Source organism: Cyanistes caeruleus, chromosome 1 (assembly GCF_971803275.1).
Source record: "Cyanistes caeruleus chromosome 1, bCyaCae1.hap1.1, whole genome shotgun sequence".
Taxonomy (NCBI): Eukaryota; Metazoa; Chordata; class Aves; order Passeriformes; family Paridae; genus Cyanistes; species Cyanistes caeruleus.
In genome coordinates this window covers 74,877,429-74,902,377 of record NC_141701.1, presented here as the reverse complement: position 1 = coordinate 74,902,377, position 24,949 = coordinate 74,877,429, and the positions used below count along the sequence as shown (strand labels likewise).

General features: G+C 35.2%; 1 protein-coding gene across 1 annotated transcript in view; it reads left to right on the top strand.

The window, feature by feature from the left end:
* The window catches only part of DNAH5 (dynein axonemal heavy chain 5), a 120,115-nt gene that overhangs the window by 59,650 nt on the left and 35,516 nt on the right, over positions 1-24,949 (top strand). The window contains exons 41-53 of the mRNA XM_086897974.1: positions 449-602; positions 2,197-2,343; positions 4,564-4,805; positions 8,659-8,835; positions 9,241-9,445; positions 9,935-10,077; positions 10,797-10,931; positions 12,450-12,572; positions 13,590-13,803; positions 14,430-14,653; positions 16,648-16,843; positions 21,317-21,489; positions 24,414-24,544. Of these exons, the coding sequence (XP_086754100.1) occupies positions 449-602; positions 2,197-2,343; positions 4,564-4,805; positions 8,659-8,835; positions 9,241-9,445; positions 9,935-10,077; positions 10,797-10,931; positions 12,450-12,572; positions 13,590-13,803; positions 14,430-14,653; positions 16,648-16,843; positions 21,317-21,489; positions 24,414-24,544 (2,264 nt within the window). The remainder of the gene's footprint in view (positions 1-448; positions 603-2,196; positions 2,344-4,563; positions 4,806-8,658; positions 8,836-9,240; positions 9,446-9,934; positions 10,078-10,796; positions 10,932-12,449; positions 12,573-13,589; positions 13,804-14,429; positions 14,654-16,647; positions 16,844-21,316; positions 21,490-24,413; positions 24,545-24,949) is intronic.

The window sequence follows — 24,949 nt, the reverse complement described above, 5'->3', positions numbered from 1 at the left end:
ATTAGAATATTCATTAGATAAAAGATTTAATTAAAATTACATATCTTTTATTTAATTTCCCATTAGGTGTTTGTAATACTTCAGTAGGGACAACTTCCGAATATAATGTATAGGTATATAATAGATATATTATAGGTATACCTAATAGATTGATTATGATGTAAATAGAGGCTGGTTTACCTTATTTTTCTGAATGCATATTTGAATAACAAATATATTTTTTTCCAACATTTTTTTTAATATACACAAGGCCTTTACAAAAGTATAGTAATCTGTTGATGATATATGTCTGTCTGTCTATCTATCTATCTATCTATCTATCTATCTATCTATCTATCTATCTCCCTGCCTGCCTGCCTGCCTGCCTGCCTATCACTATCTAAAGGCATTAAAATATATTTTGTGCTCTAAAATAATAGTAATTTCGTTTTCTGTCACTGTCTCTTAGGTGGAGGAATCTGGCCTTGTTTGTCATCCTCCTTGGAAACTGAAAGTTATCCAGCTTTTTGAAACCCAGAGAGTAAGGCATGGATTGATGACACTAGGACCTAGTGGTGCAGGAAAAACTACTTGCATCCACACCTTAATGAGAGCAATGACAGGTACATTAATACTTATATTGCAAATTGTTACTAAACATTGTACACTTCAAAACCCATTGTTTCTTTGAAAACCTCAATTGCTTCACTGTGAGAATATATTAATGAGAGAATGAGTTTGTATGTTGAGAAACTAATTATTCCAGTAGCTTAAAAATGTCTGACATTCAAAGCTGTATGCTTCATGTCCTTTTTCCATATTATCATACTTTTATCAAAAGTTCTTATTCTTACTAAGAAAGAGGAATACAGTCTAGGTAGGCAGCTTAGATGAGTGATTAAAGCATCTCCTGGGTTTTGCTGGGGAAATGCTTAAACCTTTTGCTAATTATAAATATTTGGATCTTTTTGAACACAACGCACAAGACAGGGTCTTTGCAATATAAAATAACTGGTGTTTTAGCCATAAATTCCTGGTCTAGAGAGTCTTCAAGGGTATTTATTTTGTGTCCTGGCTGGAGGCTTGAAGACTGTGTGTGGTTTTTCTGTCATCTGTATTTCTAAATACAAATATTAGTCGAAGAATGTCTGCTTGATCTTATTAAAATAAAAGGTCATAGCTTGAGGAGAATAACATCTCTTTTGAGGTAAGCTTGTGTTACCCCACTTCACAAGTTGCTTATATGATTTTCCAGAAGTGAATAATTTCTGTAAAAAATAGTTCAGCAAGTATCTCATACATGCAGTAAAGCACTGTGCTCAAGCGCTGTAAGCTCTACATTGCAGTGGAAATTACTGTTTCATTTAGGAAAAAAAGCAGAAAGAACAAAGTTGTATTGCACTGTTTTCCTATCTTTTTTACTAATGCTGAGATGTGAACTACCACCAAGATAAAGCCACCTCACTATTTTTTACAAAGCTGATCTTCACACACAACCTCATGAAATGTTAAACTGTGTGATCAGTCAGGCTTCTATGTTACATGTTCATGAAATCTGATTATGATGAAATTATTTTAAAATAAGTAATTTTTCATCTCTTTCTTTCAACATCTTACTACTGGCTCCTGGTTACATTTTAATCTTGTTTTTTTTTTAAAGATGTCTGCCATAGTAGGTTTTAAACTGTTGCTAATGAGATAAAAAATAAAGACTGTATGATCATGGTATGGCTAGATAGAATTTATCTGTCTAAGAGAATTCACAAGAATATAAAAATATTGTATACTTTATTCTAAGATGTATGCAAGTGCACAGAAGGGCAAAATATCATCAAAAAATCATCTGTCTGATATTTATTCATTGGGTTTTAAAAATATACATCCAAACCAAATGTTTTAAAGCTCTATTGTTTGATAAGCCTTCAAAATATTGAATTAAACTTTGAATAAATTTAATCTTGCTGCTTTTCTGTTTCAAATGAAGCTATGAAATGTGAATTAAATATTCAAAAGTTTCAGAATTTTGTTCTACTTTTTTTGCTGTCTCAAATAAATGAATTTTGTATAGCAAGAAAAGTTTTTCAAGTAAATAAACACATTATTGTAATTATGAATGCATATTAAAGATTACATTTGGGTGGAATGATTTGGAATTTGTCAAAGTTGTCTTACTGCTGAAAAGAAATGTAAAAACTAACTGGTGATCTGCCTTCATAGATTGTGGACAGCCACATCGTGAAATGAGAATGAATCCTAAAGCTATAACTGCTCCACAAATGTTTGGACGCCTTGATGTGGCAACAAATGATTGGACAGATGGAATATTTTCAACGCTCTGGAGAAAAACTTTAAGAGCAAAGAAAGGTATTGTGGTGGGTTGACCTTGACTGGACTCCAGATGCCCATCAAGTTGCACTACCACCCCTTTGCACAGTTGGACAGGGGGGAGAAGATAAATGAAAAACAACTTGTAGGTTGAAAGAAAGCAGTTTACTAAAGTAAAAGCAAAAATTTGTGTGGGCACAAACAAAGAGAAAAAAAGGTTTGCTCTCTACTTCCCATCAGAAAACAATGTTCAGGAGCAGTGTTCCCAGGAAGCAGGGCTTCAGCACACATAGGGGTTGCTCTGGAAAGCAAACCTTGTAAACAGCAGATGCCCCACCCTCCCCCTTTCCTAGCTTTTATATCTGAGCAGATGTCGTAGGGTATGGAATATCCCTTCACATATTTTGGTCAGCTGGCCTGGTTGTGTCCTCTCCCAGGATTTTGTCCACTACCAGCCCCTTTATGTGGGGAAAGGAACTCCAGCTCAGCCAGACCCAATACAGGTATAATGAAAGAGGCTTCCATTCAAAATAAAACAAGAAAAACCTCAAGCTTCAGGAGAACTTTATAAAACACAGAAGCAGATATTTTTTTCCCCCCTTACATGGAAGAGTTGGGAAATTGCTGGAAGAACTTCTGTCCCTTTTACAGTCTCTATTCTAAATGCTTTGTGATCAAACAGTGTAGTGTAACAAATACTACTTCACTGCATTTACTTAATGCTCTCTTTTGTTTGTTAGGCCCTTGTATCAAAGGAAAGTGGAAGGTAAAAGTCAGTTGATCCAGCAGTGGGATCCTATAAAAATTTTGGTGCTGTCAGGATTTTTACCTGTTCTCCATCTGGCATATTAAAAGGAAATAAATCTCATCAGTTGTGTCATGCCAGCTAGCCCTACACATATCATAGTCCATCTCAAATGGCAGTAGATAATTCTATTTAGGCAGACAATTTCTGCCTAAATGCTGACATACATTCTTAGACTGCTATATTAAATAAAAGAGTGGCCATGATAGTTTGATGCTAGATGGTTTCTTCATTTTTCTGTCTGAAAATTAGTATGTGATCGTATCATTATGCCTTAAAAGAAAAAATGAAAGAAAATCCTAACACTTGTAGTATTTTCATACAAAAATTCCTAGTCTTCAGAAATACAGATACTTTTAAAATAGAAAATGCTTTCAATTTAATTTTGGTAGGCTTGTTTAAAATCTAGAAACTCTTGAGAATGTAGCATAGCACTAACTACTGAATTTTTTATCTTTTCCTTCAAGATGAAATATATATTAGCATACTCATATGACTTCCTCAGATTTACTCTCTAAGTGTTTTGTAATATTTCTTTATGTGTCAGTCTCCAGACTGTCTCATGCTTGAGATGAGTGAAGTGTAGCTATAAAAACCTTCCGCATATAAAAAGTTTATCATCTATTTCATATCTCTTTGGTTCAACACTAGCAAAGCTCCAAGCCACCCAGGCCTCTGTAGTAAGCACTGACTCATGGCAGCTGGACCATCTCTGGCTAAAGAGCCATCATGCAAGGCTGTCTGCTCCCTAAGGGGTGGGCAGCCAGAATCCAAGGTGGGATCTCTTTCCAGCAAGGGTCTGTTGCCCAAGTGAGGCAAGCAGAACAGACCCAGACCTCCTAGGAAACAGAGGAAGGCTTTAAAATACATTCCTGTTAGTAAATAGAAAGCAATGGAAACATTTAAAAGGAAGCTGGATCAAATTTAAGGACAGAACAAATGACAAGAATCTTCCCATAATGGACTTCTTATACTTATGACAGTGTGCATGCTATTTGAAAGAGTAGTTTTTCAAGTGTTCCTTTCATTTAATTTCTCTACATTTGTAAAACTCATTGGAAGCAAATGAATGGTGTTTAAATAAATTTGTAGTCACTATCTTCTTAAAGTTGTTTTATGTAACTTGAAATAAACCTAATTTATTACTGTCTTGGAGACTGGATTCATAAAACTCTTTCAGCGTATTAAAAATTGGTGACTTATGCTGATGGCACTTTATAAACTGAAGAATGGATAATTATTATCAATTGGTGACAAAATGAAGTACCCAACTGAAACTGAGTGATGGAAATGGTAATTGTTTTAAAAGCTGAGATTGTAGCTGTGTGCACAAATTCAGAATTAATTAAAAATTTGTCTGCAGATATAAGAAACTGGTCCTTGAAAGAAACTAGCACTTCATCCACAGACCTTTTTATCTGTTATATCTGTTTATCTTTTGTCTTGGATTATAGGTGACCACATCTGGATAGTTCTTGATGGTCCAGTTGATGCTATTTGGATTGAGAACCTTAATTCTGTCCTGGATGACAACAGAACTCTAACACTAGCAAACGGTGATCGGATACCTATGGCACCAAATTGCAAAATAGTATTTGAGCCTCATAATATTGATAATGCTTCTCCAGCAACAGTTTCAAGAAATGGGATGGTATTCATGAGCTCATCAGTTCTCACCTGGAGTCCCATCCTTGAGGTACAACAGCTAAGTGTCTGAATATATATTGAAAGTTTTACTGGTTACTTCTTCCACACTTCACTCTTGTTACTTTAGGACCTATTTTGTCCCTTTTACTGTGAAATCCCTTTTACTCTGTATAAATTTCTATGTCAGTACTTAAAATAGCAGTGTTTCTAGTACACTACTCAGGATTAACACTTGAAAAAAAGAAAAGAAATTTTTTTTTTTTTCTCTGCATTTCTTGTCTAGGCCGTCTTGTTGAGAATGTTTGGTTAACATTATTTAGCTTTAATAAAATATGGACTATCTCCTGAATATCAAAAACTAAAACTTTTTTCTGTGTGCCTAAGATACTGATTGTTGGTGTCGTACAGATAATTACTTAATTAATTTCCCCTGAAACCCAAATTATATTTGGTATATTTCAGTATAATCCTGAATTAAATTCCTTTATATGTGCTTTAGACTTAAAATTTAAGATGGGAATTATTTCTGGTTTATGGAATTGGAATGCCATCCAGGTGTTTGTAGTATATTTGTCCCCTTGCTTTTCAGGCTCAAAGAACAAAACTTTATGGGCTACTATGAGCTAATAGACTAAATTTTGCTGTTCTCCTTTCTAGAATGTATTACATGAACCAGATTTTTAAAATATTTTTTTAAGATTAATGTTTCAGAGTCTCAGTCACTCATTTAATTTTTTAAGTCAAATAGGATACCAGTGGAAAATGCAACTAATCCTCACCTAGTTACTGTTGCTTAACTAGTCCTATGAAAATGCAGTTGGCTTCACATAACTTTCAGATGTCAGCCTTCTGTAGTGATTACTCTGTTTTAGTCTCAGCTTTCTTGTTTTTTTAACCCATAAAGGTTCTCATGCTTGTAAGTTTTATATAGATGGCTTGTTTATAATCAGATTCCTTATCCCTAAATTCCTGATTTGTCTGGCAACAGAGGAAAATTGGCTTGTGGGACTGCCTAGAACCACTGTCCTTAGCAAATTAGAGGTTTCAGCCCAGACAGAAATCAAAAGAGACAGTATGCTGTAGTGCAAGCCTTGAGTGACAAGCAGTGCCTGGTGCCTCTCTTTGGGACTGGAGACAGTGAAGCCCCTCTGGGAAAAGCCAGGGGATGTTTTTGGTGAACAGACATTACTAAGGTGAGGAAGGCTGTAAACTTATGATTTCTGGCAACAAACACAAGGTTTCTTTTCCACCTGTGGATCTGAAATGGCAGGTCAGGTATAATGCCTTGAAAAGAGGTGAGGAGCAGCAAGACCAACTAGGGAGGGCACCAGAATCCTGCTTTGCCTTAACCCATTAGGGGGTAAAGGAATGGGCTTGTTATCAGTTATTTCTTCGTATGTCAGAAGCACCCATATCCTGTTGACTTGTTGCAAACTTGGAGGTTTGCAGCTTGTGAAGAACTAAGGGTTGCTGTAGAAGGCTAATACCATACTTTTTTAGTGGTGTCTAAAGCTTTTTTTTTTTAGAATGCTATTAAATCACTGACTGAACTGTCTGTTCAGTCACAGCTCTCTGCAGTACTTGAGAATCATCACTAATTCATTGAGTTCCTTTGCCAAGTTGAAAATATTTGTAGTCTTATTATAAAAAAAGTGTTTAACAAGTTTCCTAAAAAATTGGCTGGTAAAACTTCAGTTTTACCAATGCAAATACATGCTGTCAACTCAAGTGCCTTATGTATGCTATTGCCAAGCGTTACTTATTTTTTAAATTTTTTAACCTAATATGGATACTGGGGAAAGTTATGCATCTAGGACAGTGGCTTCCCTGAGATTCCACTTGTGTTGCTCCTTTCCTCTTCTTACAACGCTATATAGGGCCTACTGATCTTAGGTTCTCACAGCTCTGCCTCCTTGCATTGCTTAGCTTGCAGACAACCACTTATTGGATGTTGAAACTGTGCTAAAGATTCAGCTTCAAAGACAGCAGAAAGAAAAGCATTTTATTTTGCATTATCACTCATTATTTACCTTCTCACTTTAAAGTGTGATGCGGGCTAAATTTAGTTGTGTTGAAGTGTTATATGAAACTAGTTTTCCTTAATCCATGACCTTATGGCTTTAGTATACTTTGGTGATAGAAACAGACTAAAGAAAAGAAACTTTCTTTTTTTTTTTTTAAAAAAATTTTGGATTACATAAACCAAATTATGTTAATTTCACCATGAAGTAACCTTTCCAACTTCCCTTCCTTTCCCTTTTGAAAATATAGCCTATAAAATTGCAGCCTATGGTTATTTATATTTTGATCCAATAGTATTTATTTGGGTTTTTTTTTGGTTTGGTCTTACATCATAAATAAAATATCTTGATAGCTTTTCCAGTGCACTTCCCTTAAATCTATTGTAATGCAATATACTGCATATTCCAACAGGTCAGGATGTATGTTAACCTTGCTAATTCTTAGATGCTGAATGAAGCATGGTATTTGTTGATATTTCAGAACTTTAAAAAATATTTAAGACAAATATGGATAACTCAGGAAGTTGTATGTTTATATTTTTCAATCCTTACCATTTGCGAAAAACTAAATATTGCTGCCTACTGGAATGCATTATTATGACATAAGCAACTTCCAAGTTCAGTGAAATAATTCTCAAACTTTTCATGTTACTATTCTTGTGTAAAGTGCTTCTGAAGCAGATTTTGCAAAGTGAATTTGATCTGTTACTCATCAATCTCCTCCAAAGCAAAAAAATATCAGCTTTTCTACTTACCCCTAATATTTTTTTTTAACTATCAATGAATTTTTGGATATCTGTTTTAAGTACTTCAGCCTTTAAATTTTTATCACTTTGTTTTCCATATGTATATACATACTTATTTGTAATCAGTCCTAAAGGTTGTTTATTTGGGAAGTAAAAGTAGAATTTCAAAATATTATGAAGGTAGTAGAAAGAATCATAGAAGCACTGTATAGTTGAGCTTGGAAGAGATAATATTGTTGAATACAACATTAATCAGGTCAGCCTAGAGGAGTTTGCTAAAGTCTGTGTCCTGTTCGGTTTTGAGATGGAGATTCCAGGAGCTCACTGAGAAGCCTGTTCCAGTTGTAACTGCTCTCACAAGATAAAAACATTCTATGTTTAAAGCAAATTTTATTTTATTTCCATTTTTTTTTTTTTTTTTTTTTTTTTTTGAGTTTTTGGGAAGAATCTGCAAGTGTTTTTGCTGGTGATTGTATTTTATGTAAGAAATAAATTCTACCCTACAGATGAGAAAAACTTCAAGGTAACTCCAAGAAACATGTTATTACTTTGAATTAAAGGCATCAAAGAATGAATCCTATTCTGTGATCTTAAGAAATGTGTAGTTTTACTTAGGTTTAGTTTATTCATCAGCACAGATACTGAGATACACAATAAGAACACAACACACACCAGCACACCTCCCCCCGATATCCTGATTTTTTGGTACATCAGATCTTTCAGGTTATCCTCTATCCCTGCTAGAAATAATGTGCAGAATAAATCAAGTTTGTGTTCACTACATATTGTATGGTTTATTTGCAGAGTTTTTGGATACCTGTCACAGCTGTTGTGATTAAAAAATATTTGAAAATAATGATTTTTGTGCTGTTGAACACAGTTTTTTCAGTTCTCTTCATCTTTAACATCCAGTAGGAATTATGCATACTTGGGTAAAATCTGACCTTCTGTTAATTAAAGTCTGCCCAATGGGCAGGGAAACTTAACTTCACCCTCCCCCCCGACCTCTCTTCTCCCATTCTGCCCCCAAAAAATCAGCATTCCATGCTTCCTGAATCTTTTGAATTACTGTACTTGAATTTACTGAGATTTGCATTAGGAACTAAATTTGTTTTATTGGCATGTTTTGCAACAGGGATTTTTGAAAAAATGTTCCTTCCAAGAGGCTGAAATTCTACGTCAGCTGTATTCTTCATCATTTCCAGACTTGTACCGCTTCAGCATTCAGTCTCTGCATTGCAAGACTGAGATGCTGGAAGCCTTTGTGATTATGCAGAGCATTAATATGCTGCAGGGTCTTATCCCACCTAAGGTATGTAGTGTGAATATTTTTTACGTATACTTAACATAATGGAGATAATTTTAAGTAATGAAGTTTTGCAGAGAGGGATTCTTTGATGACTTAGAATGTCAATGGAGATGCAGGTTAGTAAGGAGTACCTTTTATTTCTTTAGAAAGTCATAGCTGGGATGTGACCTCTCTCACAATCTCACATTTGGATTTGATGTTATGCACTGGTTTACATTAAGTACATGGAGCATGCACTGGCAGTTTTCCTTTTTTAATTTTTGGGTGATTCGTTGTTGGTTGATTCTGTCTGATCATTGAAGACGTCTCTAAATTTATATGTGACTGAAGACTTCTAACCTCATGTTACTAATCTATCAAGTAGAGTTTTCTGGCTGTTGAAAATTAAAACCTAACTCAATCCTTCAGGAGCAAGGTGGGGAGCTGACACCAAAATACTTGGAAAGGCTGTACATCTTCTCTCTCATGTGGAGTGTAGGAGCATTGCTAGAGCTGGAGGACAGATGCAAAATGGAGTACTGGCTTCGACGCCATGCAACAGTAAAGCTTGATCTTCCCTGTATCCCAGAAGGCAGTGAAGATACAATGTTTGATTATTATGTGGCATCTGATGGTTAGTAACTCAGAAGGGTGATATGGGGTACAATTTAAAAGTTGTTTTTAAACTGTGCTTTTTTTAGAGAATTCAGAAGTATTTTGTGGCTTACCTTCTTTTGTGTCCCTTAGCAAGTTTTGTTTTATGGCTATACTTTACTGGTGGTGCTGCGTTTAACTTTTTCCCTGTTTCCAGTGAGAAGTCAGAATGTGGATATATTGCTGCAAAAGCTGCATGGACTTTGTGGTGATGAACTGTCAAGTGAACATAAACAGATAATCCTTTAAATTATTGTCATAATTCATGTAGGAAAGAGGAAGTAAGCCTTTTAGATGAAACTTGCGGGATTCTATGATTATATTGTTGTATAAATTTTAGTCTGAAGTCACAGAGAGGGACTCTGTATGTGAGACAGAAGCACAGACAGATGAATGAACGGAAAGGAAAATAAAGGAAGTGATGATGCCTAGTATTTCTAAAACATTAACTTAGTTTCTTTCTTATTAGGTACATGGATGCACTGGAATACACACGTTGAAGAGTATGTATATCCCAGTAGTGGTACACCAGAGTATGGCTCAATTCTTGTGCCTAATGTTGACAATGTGAGAATGGATTTCCTTATTGAAACCATAGCAAAACAGGGCAAGGTACTTTTTCTATATTTCATATCAAAGCACTGCCATCAGTACACATGATAGAAGTTTTGGATTAGCAGTAAAATATTATGTAACTGAAAAGGAAGAACTTTTTTTTTTTTAGATATATGGTGATGTTTTCAGAAGCTACTTTCATGCAAATATGCTTGAACTCTTGAATAGTCACTGCTTATAAACTATTTTGTCTTCCCCTCACCCCTTCATTTGTAGTGGAAATAACTGTAATTACAGCTGAAATTAGGTCAGAAGAGAACCAATATTTTCATATACTGATGGGAGAGGAAGAACCACATAGGTTAGGAGGCTCATGTCTGACTCTGCTGATTGATCTTTGCAAGCATAGGCAATTACAGAATTTATGTAGCTGTAGACTATGAAACCCTATTCTTCACCAAAAGTGTCACAAGCAACTGAAACTACAGATACTGAGTCTCTAGATGATTAAACCTTTTTTCAAATAATTAACTTCTTTCCTTGTTAGTTTGATTGTGCTGCCTGACATGATCATTAACTGCAAATATTTTTAATTTGTCAGGCCTGCAAAAGTCTATGAGACATTAACTATTTTACTTCTACATGTCTCTTGTTAAGAGTTCACTTTACATAACTTTTCAAGTTTCTTTTCTGTTTAAAAGCTAAATAGGACTGTTGAACCTTTGCCAAGACACAGCTCTTGTGTTTCATCTTATTTCAATGTTGTCTTTGTCTAGGCTGTCCTACTAATTGGTGAGCAAGGAACTGCAAAGACTGTTATAATCAAAGGTTTTATGTCAAAATATAACCCTGAAAGGCACATGACTAAGAGTTTGAATTTTTCATCTGCAACGACCCCATTAATTTTTCAGGTATAGCAGTGATTAATCTTCTCATACAAGATGGTTGGATTCAGAGAATGTTCTGATAATTTGCCAGGAGGATGCTTCTGAAAGTGATTCTGAGCAATAAAAAAGCACCTGTTCAAATGGTCCAAGTGTACTAATACATGATTTAAGACTTCTGTAAAAAAATTGTTCCTTTCAACTTTTTCAGTAGCTATTGAGCTGTTCTTGGACTTTTACAATACCATGCCTATTATTTTCTTCTCTTCATCATATGTTTTTGTGTCAAATATATCAGTTCTCACTAACTGCGAAGAGCTGTTAGATTTCACTGAACACCATGGGTAAAATAAGTGTTACCCACAACAATCTGTCATTAAAAGTGTGCTGTCTGCAATTTAAGTTCCAGTCATTCCAATTACTCATTAAAAAAAGTAATGCATGCTGTGCAGCTGCTCTACACACAATTATGAATGCTTAAATCCTGAACTGTACTGCCTGTCCAAATTTCTACCAAGCTAATTTGAATTATTTCAAGTTTCTTTAACCTCATGACAATATTTTTGGGGAATACTTTTAATGCAGTCTGCTATGACAGGGCAAATCAATGTCTGGGCTGTAAGTGCTGTCTATAAGCTTGATGAATCACCTATCATCTGCCTGTATAGCATAGCAGAAACTACTAACATATAATATACAAACATGCAGTTTTGGTCTAAATTTTCTTAGGATGTTTTTCTTCTTTTTATTTGGCTATAAACAAAAAGTAACATATTTTTATAAAATAAATGTAGATTTATTTGGTGATAAGTGAGAGTCTGATCAGGGCATCTGAAATAGATGTGCAAGACTAAGTCAATTCTCTATTAACAATCTGGATCAGAACATTCTGTTACGACATGTGCTTTAAAATTACTCTAGCTTCTTAAAATCTTGGTCTAACTGATGCCAGTTGTGTAAGAAGGCAGAAGCATAGTGTAAGAATGCATATTTTTAGGTTTATACGGAAGAATAATTATGTATGGTTAAGTGACCTTTCACATAGGATAGAGTAAATATAAACTGGACCTTAAGAAGAACAGAATAATGGAAAGATGATGAGAGAACAGTAGTGGCAAGTCTACCATTAGGCAAAATTAGCTCATCGAGTGTACTTATATATGTGAGTTTAATTATCAATGTATGCTGTTATGAAATACATTGATACCTACTGGAAAGGTGTTTCAGAATTACGTCTTCAATTTAATCTTTATTGCTATTATCAATTTTGGTGATAAATTAATAAAATGAAAGAAAAGCTTGAAACCTGTTCAGATTTATGAAGCTGTTAGGCATGGTTGTCTACTTTAGACACCAGCCTAGTGCTGTAGAGCTTGGGATTTCAGACATTCTAGTTGAATTAGTGCAGTAACCTCCAGCAAATGCCTTGTCTAAACCACACTTTGTAAAATTCTATGTAACAGAGCCATCAATATGTTTAAGTGATTGAATCATGTATAAAATGAAGTGCTCTTTGTAACTATACTGCTAATTGCTTTTTAACAGCGTACAATAGAAAGTTATGTGGATAAGCACATGGGCACGACTTACGGTCCTCCTGCAGGCAAAAAGATGACAATCTTCATTGATGATGTGAACATGCCCATAATCAATGAATGGGGAGATCAGGTTAGTTTGTAAAAGAAGAAAAAAGAAGACGAAAGGTTTTCTTTGTTTTCATGCTACAGTGTAAAATTGTCTTTTCAGTCATTCAGAATAGGGTAAATTTGATATGTAGCACTCTAATTTTAATCAATCTTTTTAAAGAACTCATCTTCATTAATTTGTCAGGAATTAAGTGAAAATAAATATGCTAACTGCAAGAAGCAGTTTGAGTGCTCTTTAGAACGAACATGTGTGTATAATTTTAATGATGTTTTTTAACAACACTCATTTTATAATTAAAAATAAGAAATATTTGGCACACAAATTGTGATAGGAAACTGAAATTGTGGGCAATAATTAAAATGAGAAATGTGAAACGTGAAGCCTGGGATGTAAGAAGTGTCTTCTCTGCTTAAGACAAAATGGAAGTAATCTTTATGTTTACCGACTAAGTTGTTCTGAAATTGCTTTGGAAAACGATCTTAGAATTTCTCTAGAAGCACAGCTATAGGATGTACTCTCTGTGGGGTTTTTTCAGCTTGTCAAACAGCTATCTAGTGTATTCCTTCCTAAAAAAAAGGATCTTTCATTCTTTTATATGAAAGTAATTCTATGATTTCAGCTTGAAAACCATGTTTGTGATTGTTACATAGGAAATTTAATACAAATATTTTGTATCACTTGCAACATGCAAAGATGCATTAGTTTGGGCTTGATTAGAGCAAGCTGGAAATTCTGTGTTAAAAGCGAGAAGTATTTTCAAGAGTAATGAAAATCATGCAGCATTCAAGTAAAAATAAATTGTCACATGAATGACTAGTTCTAAACAAGATTAGCCCTCTACTCACACAATTTTTTTATCTATAGATTTTACCAAATGTGCTTATTCCTTGCAGTGTACTTTTATCCTGAAGCAAATAAGCAGAGGGTTAAGTGACAAAATTGTGTTACACTCTTTGTTAGGTCTTTCAAACATACGTTTTGTATTTCTTTCAGTTGTATGTGTAATATTGTCTTCTATAAAACCTGGTTATTTTACAGGTCACTAATGAGATAGTTAGGCAACTGATGGAACAGAAAGGACTGTATAACCTGGAAAAACCTGGTGAATTTACCAACATTGTGGACATTCAGTTTTTGGCTGCCATGATCCACCCTGGGGGAGGTCGCAATGATATTCCACAGAGGCTGAAGAGACAATTTTCAGTGTTCAACTGTACTCTGCCTTCTAATTCTTCCATTGACAAAATTTTTGGTAAAGGGAAACTAGCTTTGTATCCATCCCATTTTTTAAAATATTAGCTGATTTTTCCTTATCCTTCTATTTATACACATTATTGTTAAAATTAAGGCTTAATTCCCCTCTGATTTGTTTATCAGTACATTTTCCTTCAGTAATCACTCCCCACCTGCAAGATCATCAATCTGTAAGTTTTTCAGGTCCAGTTACATCTCTGAAACCCTTGGTATGCTCAGATTTAATAAGAATGACATGAATATATTTTTTTAGTGACAATGCTGGACAGTTGCTCAGATGCAACTGCTGCTAAGAATGAGTAACAAAAGACTAGACTTTCACAAAGGATGGAATCATACTGATTTCAGCAGATTAGCTATTCAAGGCTAGTGGAAACTATTTTGTGAGAAAAAGAACATTAAAATTAAAAAAACAATTAAGAGCTAAATAACCATTGAGCTGATGGCAGAATGGTGTTAATAGTGGCTGAATCAATATTTGAATCAATTGAACACTGGAAAGCCATTTCAACAAATTTGAAAAGGTTTTGGGAATTGGAAAAAAAAAAGAACCAGAAACTTCAGATAATCATTGCTCTTGGTGTTGTGCTAATGTGTCTGAGTTAGCAATCTTTTTTTATACAGGTGTAATTGGAGAAGGGCACTACTGTAGTGAGCGGGGATTTTCAGATGATGTGAAGAAAACAGTAGCCAAATTGGTTCCATTGACACGCAGACTGTGGCAGATTACCAAGCTAAAAATGTTGCCCACACCAGCCAAGTTTCATTATGTGTTCAACCTTCGAGACCTCTCGAGGATTTGGCAAGGAATGCTGAACACTACATCGGAAGTGATCAACGAACCACAGGTAAGTGCAGCACATCAGTGACCTTATAATAATTAGTGTAGGAAAGAGGATGAAGAGTCTATCTTGGCATTTGAATTTGCTTAAAAAAAATGCAACTTTAGTGGGTTTTTTGAGGCAAAGGTGTTTTAATCCAGCTTTTATAGTACCAACTGAAATGACAACTTTGTTTCAAACGGTAACAAAACTCACTTCTTTTGTCACAACAGTTTACTTCTATCTGCTTTTCCTATTACTGAAAAATGCTAGTTTGTTTGAAAGAAGTTAGAAAATAAGTGAGAAGCAATGAACTTGCTTTAACCCAACGAAAATGCTCATATATTGATTAAAAACTTGATTAGTTCCTCTTTTCCATTAATGTCTTGAGACTTTCAGTCACTACCTAATTTCTGTCTAACATGGTTTCTGACTTATGGTTTAAAAGGAAGAAATAGTAACAAGTATTAATATTTTTTTTCACAATCCATCTTTCTTCCAGTAAAACATAATTTCTCTTCTAATTATTTTAAGGCAAAATCATTTAGAGTTTTAAGCTCTGAAACATGGAGCACTGGAAAAGTCATGTTTATGGTAAACATGGAAAATTTATTAAATATTTGGGTTATATAATCACTTCATGTACAATGTGCATCTCTGTTTGTTGAATAAGCTCTTGAATTCTACTGCATCTAAAATTTAAACTTCAGAGTGGATCTTAATTTCATCCCAAAAATATGGAGCACTTAGATAATTTTATATATATATATATCTATACACACAATTAATTTCTTTTGAAGTGTAAAAACCAATTGGTAAAAAAATATTATATAAATTTACATATTAGTTCTGAGACTTAATATGTGTCATTTGTACAAAGTGTTGTGGAACAAAAGGTCTTCAAGGAGTACCTGGAATTTTTTCTGCTACTGTATAATAACAGTATAGAACTAAAACTAGTGCTCCTGGTATTAACAGCCTGACAGGTTCTCTTTCTTCATATGACCAAACTTAGGGACTTTAAAAGGTATATTGAATCTAGAGAAGGGACAATATAAACACTTAAACCTTTTCCCTTGTTGTTATTCTCCAATTACTTTTGTAGTATTTGGCACAGTGATATCTGTGTTTGGCATGAGATTATTCATGCCATGAGGCTTATATTTTCACCCATCTTCTACTTAATGACCAGTTAGAAAAGTGGTTTATCAATATATAAACATGTTAACTGGTATGGATACAGTTTTAAGGCTGGGGAAAATCTTATAAAATCTTACGAAATGTTATTTATTTATTCTCTTACGCTTTGGAATGCTAGATTAAGGCTTCTTCCATAGTTAACTGAATATAATCTTACTATTGGGCAGAATAAGAAGATCAAGGTATCTCTTCTGAAGAACCCCCTAAATACTATTTCTTTTCTAATGTTAATCTTATTTTTATATAAAAAAATGAAGGCAAAGCTTTAAAGTTGGTGTAGTTTCTTCACAGGCCAAATGAGTTTCTCAGTACAAGAGAGACATAGAGCTCCTAGAGTGTGTCTGGCAGAGAGCTACAAAGACAGTTAAGGGACGGGAGCACCTCTTTTAAGAGGAGATGCTGAGGGAGTAGGGCCTATTCAGCCTCAAAATGAGAAGGTTGAGGGGAGACCTCATCAATGTCTGCCAGTATCTGAAGGAAGAGCATCTGGAGGACAGAGCTATGTTCTTCTCGGTTGTGCCCAGCAATGGGACAAGAGGCAGGAACTGATTCACAGGAAGTTCCACCTGAACATGAGGAAGAATTTCTTTACTGGGAAGGAGATGGAGCCCTGGAACAGATTGCCCAGAGAGGTTGTGGAGTCTCCCTCACTGGAGATATTCAAGAACTGTCTGTAGTAATTCTATGCCACGTGCTCTAGGATGACCCTACTCAAGCAGGGAGGCTGGACCAAATGACCCACTATGGTCCCTTCCAACCTGACCCATTCTCCTTCTGTGATTTTGTGAAATGCCTTTTTCTTTTTTCTTTTTTGTATGTAGGTGCTGATAAAACTGTGGAAGCATGAATGTAAGTGTGTTATTGCTGATCGTTTCACAACCTCAGAGGATGTTAATTGGTTTCACACAGCCCTGGCAAAACTCATTGAGGAGGAATTTGAAGATCCAAAAGCTTGGCTGAGTCATGAAACAGATGCACTCTTTGTTGACTTCTTAAGGGATGCACCTGCAATAATTGGTAAAGATTCACTCTAATAATCATGGAAATGACAAGAATAGACAAAGGGATATGAAAATCATAGATACTTAGAAACATACATAGTAAAAAATAATACTAAGTTTATGCACCAAAAGTGTCTGTTTTATCCAGTGGCTTTGAAGATAGTCTGTGTCACCAGCTGTGTCATATTTATATCATAATGGGAATTCTAAGTCTGTATTGATATCCAGGTTGTCTGTATAGGAGAGCCTTGCTTTCATTTAAATTGGTGTGGCAGAAAGACAGAGCTGCCAAATAGTGAGCATGAGTCTTTATTATTCCAAAATGATGAAGGAAGTGTGTTATGAATGACTTGAAATGGTGGGGTTGCAGTACTAGATAAAGGATAGCAACGTAGGTAACATGCCCTAGAAATCTGATTAAAAAATACTGTCTCTGGGCTAATCCAAAACGCTCTAAGAAATAACTGTTACATGATTTTTTAACAAATGATTATTAATTCCAAATTTCCTGAATGCTAGTTAAACCTCTTTAAAAACCAATATGACTTATAGCAATACATTTATGTCTTTCAAACAAAACCATGGTGTCACTGACCTCACAAAATGAACTGTGGATATTTGTCAGTTGTTGCAAAAGAACAGGAAACATTTTTTTTTTTTTTGTGTTTAGGGAAAGATCATTTGATAATTCAGTTATCTGTGTTGATATCACTACACTGATGGAGTGCAATAAGAGACTAGAGGCAATAAGAGACTGACATGAATGGCCAGTGCTATTTGAACCTTTCCTTAAACAGTTGAAATACACAGAAGGCTGTGTAAACAGAAGATAAAGGATAGGACGTATTTAATTGGAAAGAATCAAAAAGAAGTAAAAGTAAGCTGGTGTAAGAAAGTGTCTTGGTTTGAAAAGACAGGTGTCTACTAAGGTAGGCAGGAGCCTCCCTTGAAATGGAAAATGTAAACCTCCTCCCTCCAAATTATTATAATTTTGAAATTAAGGGGCTCTCAGGCAAAGATATGGGAGTAGGAATAACAGTTCTTCACTAGTATGTATAAATACATTAAAAACATCCATACAACTTAATAGGAAAATTAAAATGCAGTAGTACAAAAAATACAGACAGTCAGAATACAACCTGACACCCTGTTGGTCAGGTTGTTGGTAGCAGTCTGACTAAATGGTGTCTGCAGTCCTCCTGGAGTAACAGATGTGGTTCTGTTGAAGCAATGATCCTGCAGAAGGGTGTAGTTTTCCTCTGAAGGTCCAGTGGTGATGTAGAACAGTCTGCAAATCTTCTTCTGGGAATCCAGTGGAAAAAGGCTGACTGTGGTGTTCCAAGTTTCAGATTATATTCACGTAGGAATATTTGGCTCCTCCCCCTGGGTGGAGCATCTCACAATGGGATGATGTAATTTTATCAGTCATGCAGTGAGACTCAATGGCCCATTAACAGAAAATGTCCCCCTGAAGGGAGGATGGGTCATGGTTTTAACAGCTGGCCCATTAGCAGAACATATCATCCTGGAGCTATGAGGATGGGTCATGGAAGAGATAAAGATCACTTAGGCATTTACTGTTTCCCATTATGATGGAAGTTTAAGAGCAGGACTTTGGTTTTTCAGCTCTTAAATATACAAAACATGATGTCAGACACTTACTTCAAGGATCCCTATGCTCAGATTAGTAATAGGTTTACTAGTACTGCATAATCTTTTTGTCTCTGGATTCTAAAAGCACAATATGTTTGTCCCTGAGAGAAATACCTGATGACTTGGATCTTAGTCAGTTTTTAGATCTTAGCTTCAAAGGAATTGTTAGTGGTGCTATTGATCTCAAGACCCTCCACCTGTTCAAAGGTGGCTATATCAGTTAGTTTTGACATTGTTATTTAGTACTTGTAATACAAATCTTGAGACTGAAAAAGACTTTAAAATAATACATTTTGCTAGTTTCCTCTCTAAATAATGGAAAAGTCTGCCCTTTCTTAGGTTTTGTACTTGATTATACTGTCCATGGACATTAATATTTAAACTGTAGGAAAAGAATTAAGATGATATTATTCTTTTAAATGTTTCAAAACTGTAAAAGTGTCACTGCAATTTAACTCCTTGATGTATTTCTTATTAGTTTCTTATCAGCTACTAATTTGTTTAAATGTATTATTCAACTTGTAAGAAATTCATTTCCACCTGGAATACTCATTTTGTTTAACCAGTGCTTTTACAAGTTAAAATAAGAAGTCAGTTGATTTAATTATGTTTTAATCTAGAGGAGCATTGGTATGCAGAAGCAATACAGAGCTAAAAATTCTGAAATTCAGGTGACTTCAAGCAAATAAAAAACACAATATAAAGGACATCTGAAAGAGAATTAATAATCTCTTAATAATAATAAAATGTATTTTGAGAGAGTAGGTTCTATAGTAAAATGTCATTTTCTTAAACTATGTTTTTATATATGTATTTTTGGTTTATTTTTTGTTATTGTTTTTCTGTTGTTGGTTTTTCCCTTGAAACTGCATGAGCATTAGAATGGTGCAATGGAAAGGAAATGAAGAAAAAATTTGAAACAAGAAAAAAGTTACAAACACTATTGTAAATACACTAGAGTTTGGTTGGGGGTTGGAGTTTTTCCCCCCACCTTTCTGTTCCTTACCTTCATACTCGCTTTTAGTGCTTTACTAAGCCTTAGGGAAATACTTATTTTACTGGAATAACTTACTTCATTGATTTTAATTTTACCAATTAGAGATAATGTTCTGAATTATGTATTTCTTCATCAAGTTAGAGCACGCTTAGCAAAACTGATTGATCTAGGATAACTGGAAAAATACATCCTGTAACATATATAGGTCATGAAATCCTGAAACTAATTGAGTTAAATGTATGTAAATAAGAGCAAAATTCTACTAGTATTGTACTAGTATTATTTTTCAGGAAATCCAAACCACCAACCAAAAGCCCCCTGTCTGCCTGCTGGCACCGTTCCAATGAGATTTGTCTGTTATTTATTAATGAAATATGGTCTGGATGAGAAGTGAGATGGATTGCAAATAGGCTGAATGGTCAAGCCCAGACAGTGGTGATCAGTGGCTCAAAGTCTAATTGGAGACCAGTAACTAAGGGTGTATCCCAGGGGCCAGCACAGGGTTCAGTCATCCTCAACATTGTCATTAGTGGTCTGGGTGGTGGGGCAGAGCGCACCCTCAAGCCAGTTCCTACGTGACACAGAACTAGGAGGAGTGGTTGATATGTCAGAGATTGTGCTGCCTCCCAGGTGGGCCTTAACAAGAACTCCACGAGGTTCAGCAAAGGGAAATGAAAAGTCCTGGACCTAGGGAGGAACGGCCCCACGCACCTGTGTATACTAGTGGTCACACATCTGCAAGTCAACTTTGCAGAAATGGACCTGGAGGTGCTGGTTGATACCAACCTGAACATGAACCAACAGTGTACCCTTCCTTAAAGGAAGAAAAAACTAGTGACATCCTGAGCTGCATTAGAAGAAATGTAGCCAGCAAGCCAAGGGAAGTGGCTTTCCATTTTTTTCCCACTAATAAGGCCATACCTGGAGTGCTGTGTCCGGGTCTGTTTCTTGTTCCAATACAAGAAAGACACACATATACTGGAAAAAATCTATTTATCTATTTAAAACTTGAACATCAGTAATCACTCTTTTTTTTTTTTTTTTTTTTTTTTTTTCTTCACTGTGGCAGTCTAGTTCAGGTTATCCAGAGATGTTGTGGAGTCTGTGTCTTGGGAGGTATTCATAAGGCACGGAGCATGGTCTTGGGGAACCAGCTGTAGGTGGCCCATCTTGAGCAAGGGATTAGACCAGATGACTTTCAGAGGTCCCTGCTGATCTCAACTTTTCTGTAATTTTATTTGCTGTAACAATTCTTATGGAAGAAGGCATGTCACCTTTCAGCATGATTAAGGTTATGAATGCAGAGATGAGGCAGCAGCACTGTTCCTTTCTTTGAGAGCTGACTTATGCCTTTCATGTCACCTAAGGAAATGAATGTATGTTAATTCACAATGAATATACTTTTTTGTTGTGGAAATTATTAATTTCAAGAGTATTTTTTTCTAGTGCAATTATTTAATCAATTTAGACCGTATTTCTTTTACAGAAAAGATTATTTGCAATTTTTAACTGCAGTATTTATTTACCTTTATTTTCTGGTATTACTTTTTTTTCCTAGCACCTAAACAAGTATAATTTTTCTTCATTCAAGTTTCAGATACAGAGAAAGAAGGCTATTCAGGTTTTTTTTTTACATTTTGTCTTTAAAAATTATGTAGCTGAAATCACCATTTTTTGCAGGCAGGGTGTACTCTCACATGTACATCTAATATATAATATGTATAATATATCTGTTTCTGGGTGGTGAAACTTCTAGTTATCTTTCCTTACTTATCCCCTCATTGAACCTTTGTCAATTATTTAAGTTGCTAAGATTTTATTACTTGCTTTTTGTTCTAGATGAAAAGCCAGAGGAAGTTAATTTAGATATTCCCAAAATCTATGAACCAATCTCCTCATTTCATCAGCTACGGAATCGTTTAAATAAGTTTTTACAAACATACAATGAGAATGTTCGTGGTACTGGAATGGACATGGTTTTCTTTGAGGATGCTATGGTTCATTTAGTCAAGGTACAGTCTTGCTGGATTGTCATTTGTTGTTGTTCACTTTCCCCCATCTCCTTTGAGTAGAGGTATGCATGAATCAAGGTAAATTACTTATGAAACTGAAGCAAATAATTTATTGCTAATAAATATTTGATCTGTCACTCTGTGACTAGGTATTAGAACCTATTAAAAACTTTTCAGAAAATGCAGCAGATGAAACTATTCTTTCATACCTAACTTTTATGTTTGGTGGGACCATGGTGCTAGCTATTCTAATTCTATTTCAACTTTCCTTCTTCTTAATTCTTCTGGGAGCCCTTCCTGTCTTTGGAATGAATCAAATGAAATTCAGGTTAAGACATAATTGGTTGCTTCTGAAGGAGTATGCACAGCGGAGTAGGAATTAACGTAGTCCAAAATTCTTTTGTGGATCCTCAGTATGCTCAGTAGTTTTAAAGTTCTTTTGAATATGGATTGGAACTGACCGTAACTTTTAGCGCAGCACAGCTTGATATGATTGTTCACATAGAAAAGGCCTCGTACAAAGTAGAACCTTTTTTTATGACACTAGAACCTCTATTGTCCCAGTTGAATACTGAGGTTTTCAGTATTTCTTTTAATAAATTATTAAGAACTGAATATTTAATTGCATCATCCTCCTAAATATAATTATAAATATCTAAACAATTTAAATTTAATTATAGTTGACAAACATATTGCATCTGCAATTTTCATAATTTTGGGGTGAATTCTTATTATTTTGCAAAATTAGTCCCTTTCTTTCTAAGGTTCACTGCAGAATCGATGTTGTGCTATGCATTTCTTTAGGACAATTGTAAATAATCATCACACTTACCAATAAGTTTCTCATTTATTCCTAGAAAAAAAATCTATATAAGTTTAGGATGTAGCAATTTTTTTTTTTATCACTGAACAGCCACCTTTATCAGGAAAATCTTCTTTTGGTAGCTAGATGGTAAATACTTGAAATATTTTATTTGTCTTTGCTTAGATGAAATAAATAGGTAGTGTTTCTGTGATTCTAAATTCTTGAAAACAGGAACAAGTGTGTAGACCTGAGACAGCTTCTAAGAGAAAGTGAGATAGGCACAGTTGAGGTAATGCCTAATCTGAGCTCACATAATATGACTTGAATGAGTTAAAGCTGAGTGTCGCTCTATTGGGAATGGCGAGAAGAACGACACAGACTCTCTTGGGAGTCGATCAGGAGAATTTCTCTCAGTTTATTACCTCAGGTCTTTTTTATAGACCAATACGTGAAAAGTACAGAAAAGAAACTCTTATTGGTTAGTAAACTAACACATCACCATCATTGGTCAGTGGGGCTCGCCACCCCTCGATCTTCTCTTGCAAGAAAACAAGGAACAGACAAACAGCACCTGCAAGGCTGTTTTCTATCTCTGAGGATTGTTTTAATTCCTCCTTATGATTTCCCAGGCCACTTTCTCAGGCGAGACCGAGAAAGCTATGTGGCCTGCAATTTCTACAGGGACCTTGCTCCCTGTTTCACAGTTATCATCCATAGCTGAGGGATATCTTAAATAGAGAACAAAATTTCCAATTAACAGTTTGTGTGCCTCTGCCTGGAAAAGATCTAATAGCCATTATTGAAATGATCTGTGATATTGCAAGGATGTTGTGCAAATTAAATTTTCTTTTTCTGGGTAAATAATAAAGAAGCCTAGAGTAAGACTTCATACTTGATTTTATCTTTCTTTTGAAACATTAACCTATGGAAAATAATAAATACATTACACTCAGTATGTAAAATAAATAGGCTTTAAATTAGAGGAAATTGGCATGACTATTTTTAATGGCTTGGAAAGAAGTAACTCAGACAAAAGGCAAGTAAATAAGTATCCGAGGTGGTTTATTGGCACAATGGAATTCTGGAGTCATCAAAGAACTGTTCAAGATAATAAAGAGAACAGAAGCCAATCCAGTGCATCATTGCTCGTATGGAGGAGACCAGCTGCTAACCAGCTGGCTGGTATTATTGTGTCTTTGAGAGGGAACTGGCTCTGTGCTGCTCTGGATATTAATGTAGGCTCTTCTGGGTACAGTGAGGGTCTGTCCACTTGCAGCTGGTGGGCTGTGGAGAAAGTTTGTCTTCTGTACTTAGACACATTTTCTCAGCATCATGTTTCATGGCATTGTTTTTTGGACAGCAGGACAAGTGTATGCAGTTCACAGTTACTGCTGAATTTTTTTTTGCTCTGAATTCTGAAGGGTCTGTTTGTTTACATTGCATAGTCCTGAACTGAAGGGAATTGTGGAGCAGTAGGAAGCTACTGCCTTTTGATTTAAAAGATAACTAATGAAGTGGGAAATAAATGTAGATCTAACTGGGGGATGTTTCACTGTGATCAAATATTCATACTTGATACTGTGCATGTCAAGTAAATGAGAAGTGTAACAAGTTTCATTATAAAGGCTGTATTATTACCTGTTGCAGAGAATACTGAAAACTCTTTGTCCCGAATTTAACATGCCTGGGACATCCTGTCTTTTGGTTCACAATGAAAAGACCTGGTGAGATGAGTCTTACTGAAGTTATCCAGAGGTCATGGCATTGGGGAAATTATTTCTTTCCCAGTTTGATAATTCCTCATGCTGTGATAGCACATCACTAAGAAACCACAGCTGAGATTTACTTGTACTTGGTGGGAGATGTAATTCTACTGATAACTGAACATACACAGTGATGGAATCAAATGGTTGCTATACTATTTGACAGGTCAACAGTAAATGTTACAGAGTACAAATGCCCACAGAATATATTAATAGTAATATAGAATCCCTTAATTAAACCTTTAAATTTTCATTTGTTCTTCATTTCTAATATAACTTGTTAATGTGGTAGTATAGAATTTTTGGATGTGTGACTTTTATACTTTGTAGCAATAAATGAATGGTATATTACACAGATTTCTCGTGTGATTCGCACTCCTCGTGGAAATGCTCTTTTAGTTGGAGTTGGTGGCTCAGGAAAACAGAGCTTGACAAGATTGGCGTCCTTCATAGCGGGCTATGAAACATTCCAGATAATGTTGACTAGGTGAGCATTACCTGAAATTTAACTAATTAAGTCCTTTGTGTTTTAACTCTTCCTATAAATAAAACAGGCTCATATTCTCTGCTCAACGTAGTCTGATCACCATCACATGGAGTGGGAGGACATGAAAATCCTTTGAAATTTACAAGATTTGCTTGATTTACTACAATAATAGTGGATTTTTACTGTCTTTGGAGTAGGAAATTTTTTTTGTTTCATTCACAGAGTGAGAAAGAATATTGGCAGTGTCAAGTTATATTTGAGTCTTTAAGCAGTACATTAAAGGCTACTGAAAATATTTTTAGGTGGTTATCTATCCAAAAGGCCGTTACGAATTCATCTTGTAATATTTGAAATGCCGTCATCTGAGAAGGTTGAATCTTTATCCCTGCCCTCTAATATCGTTGA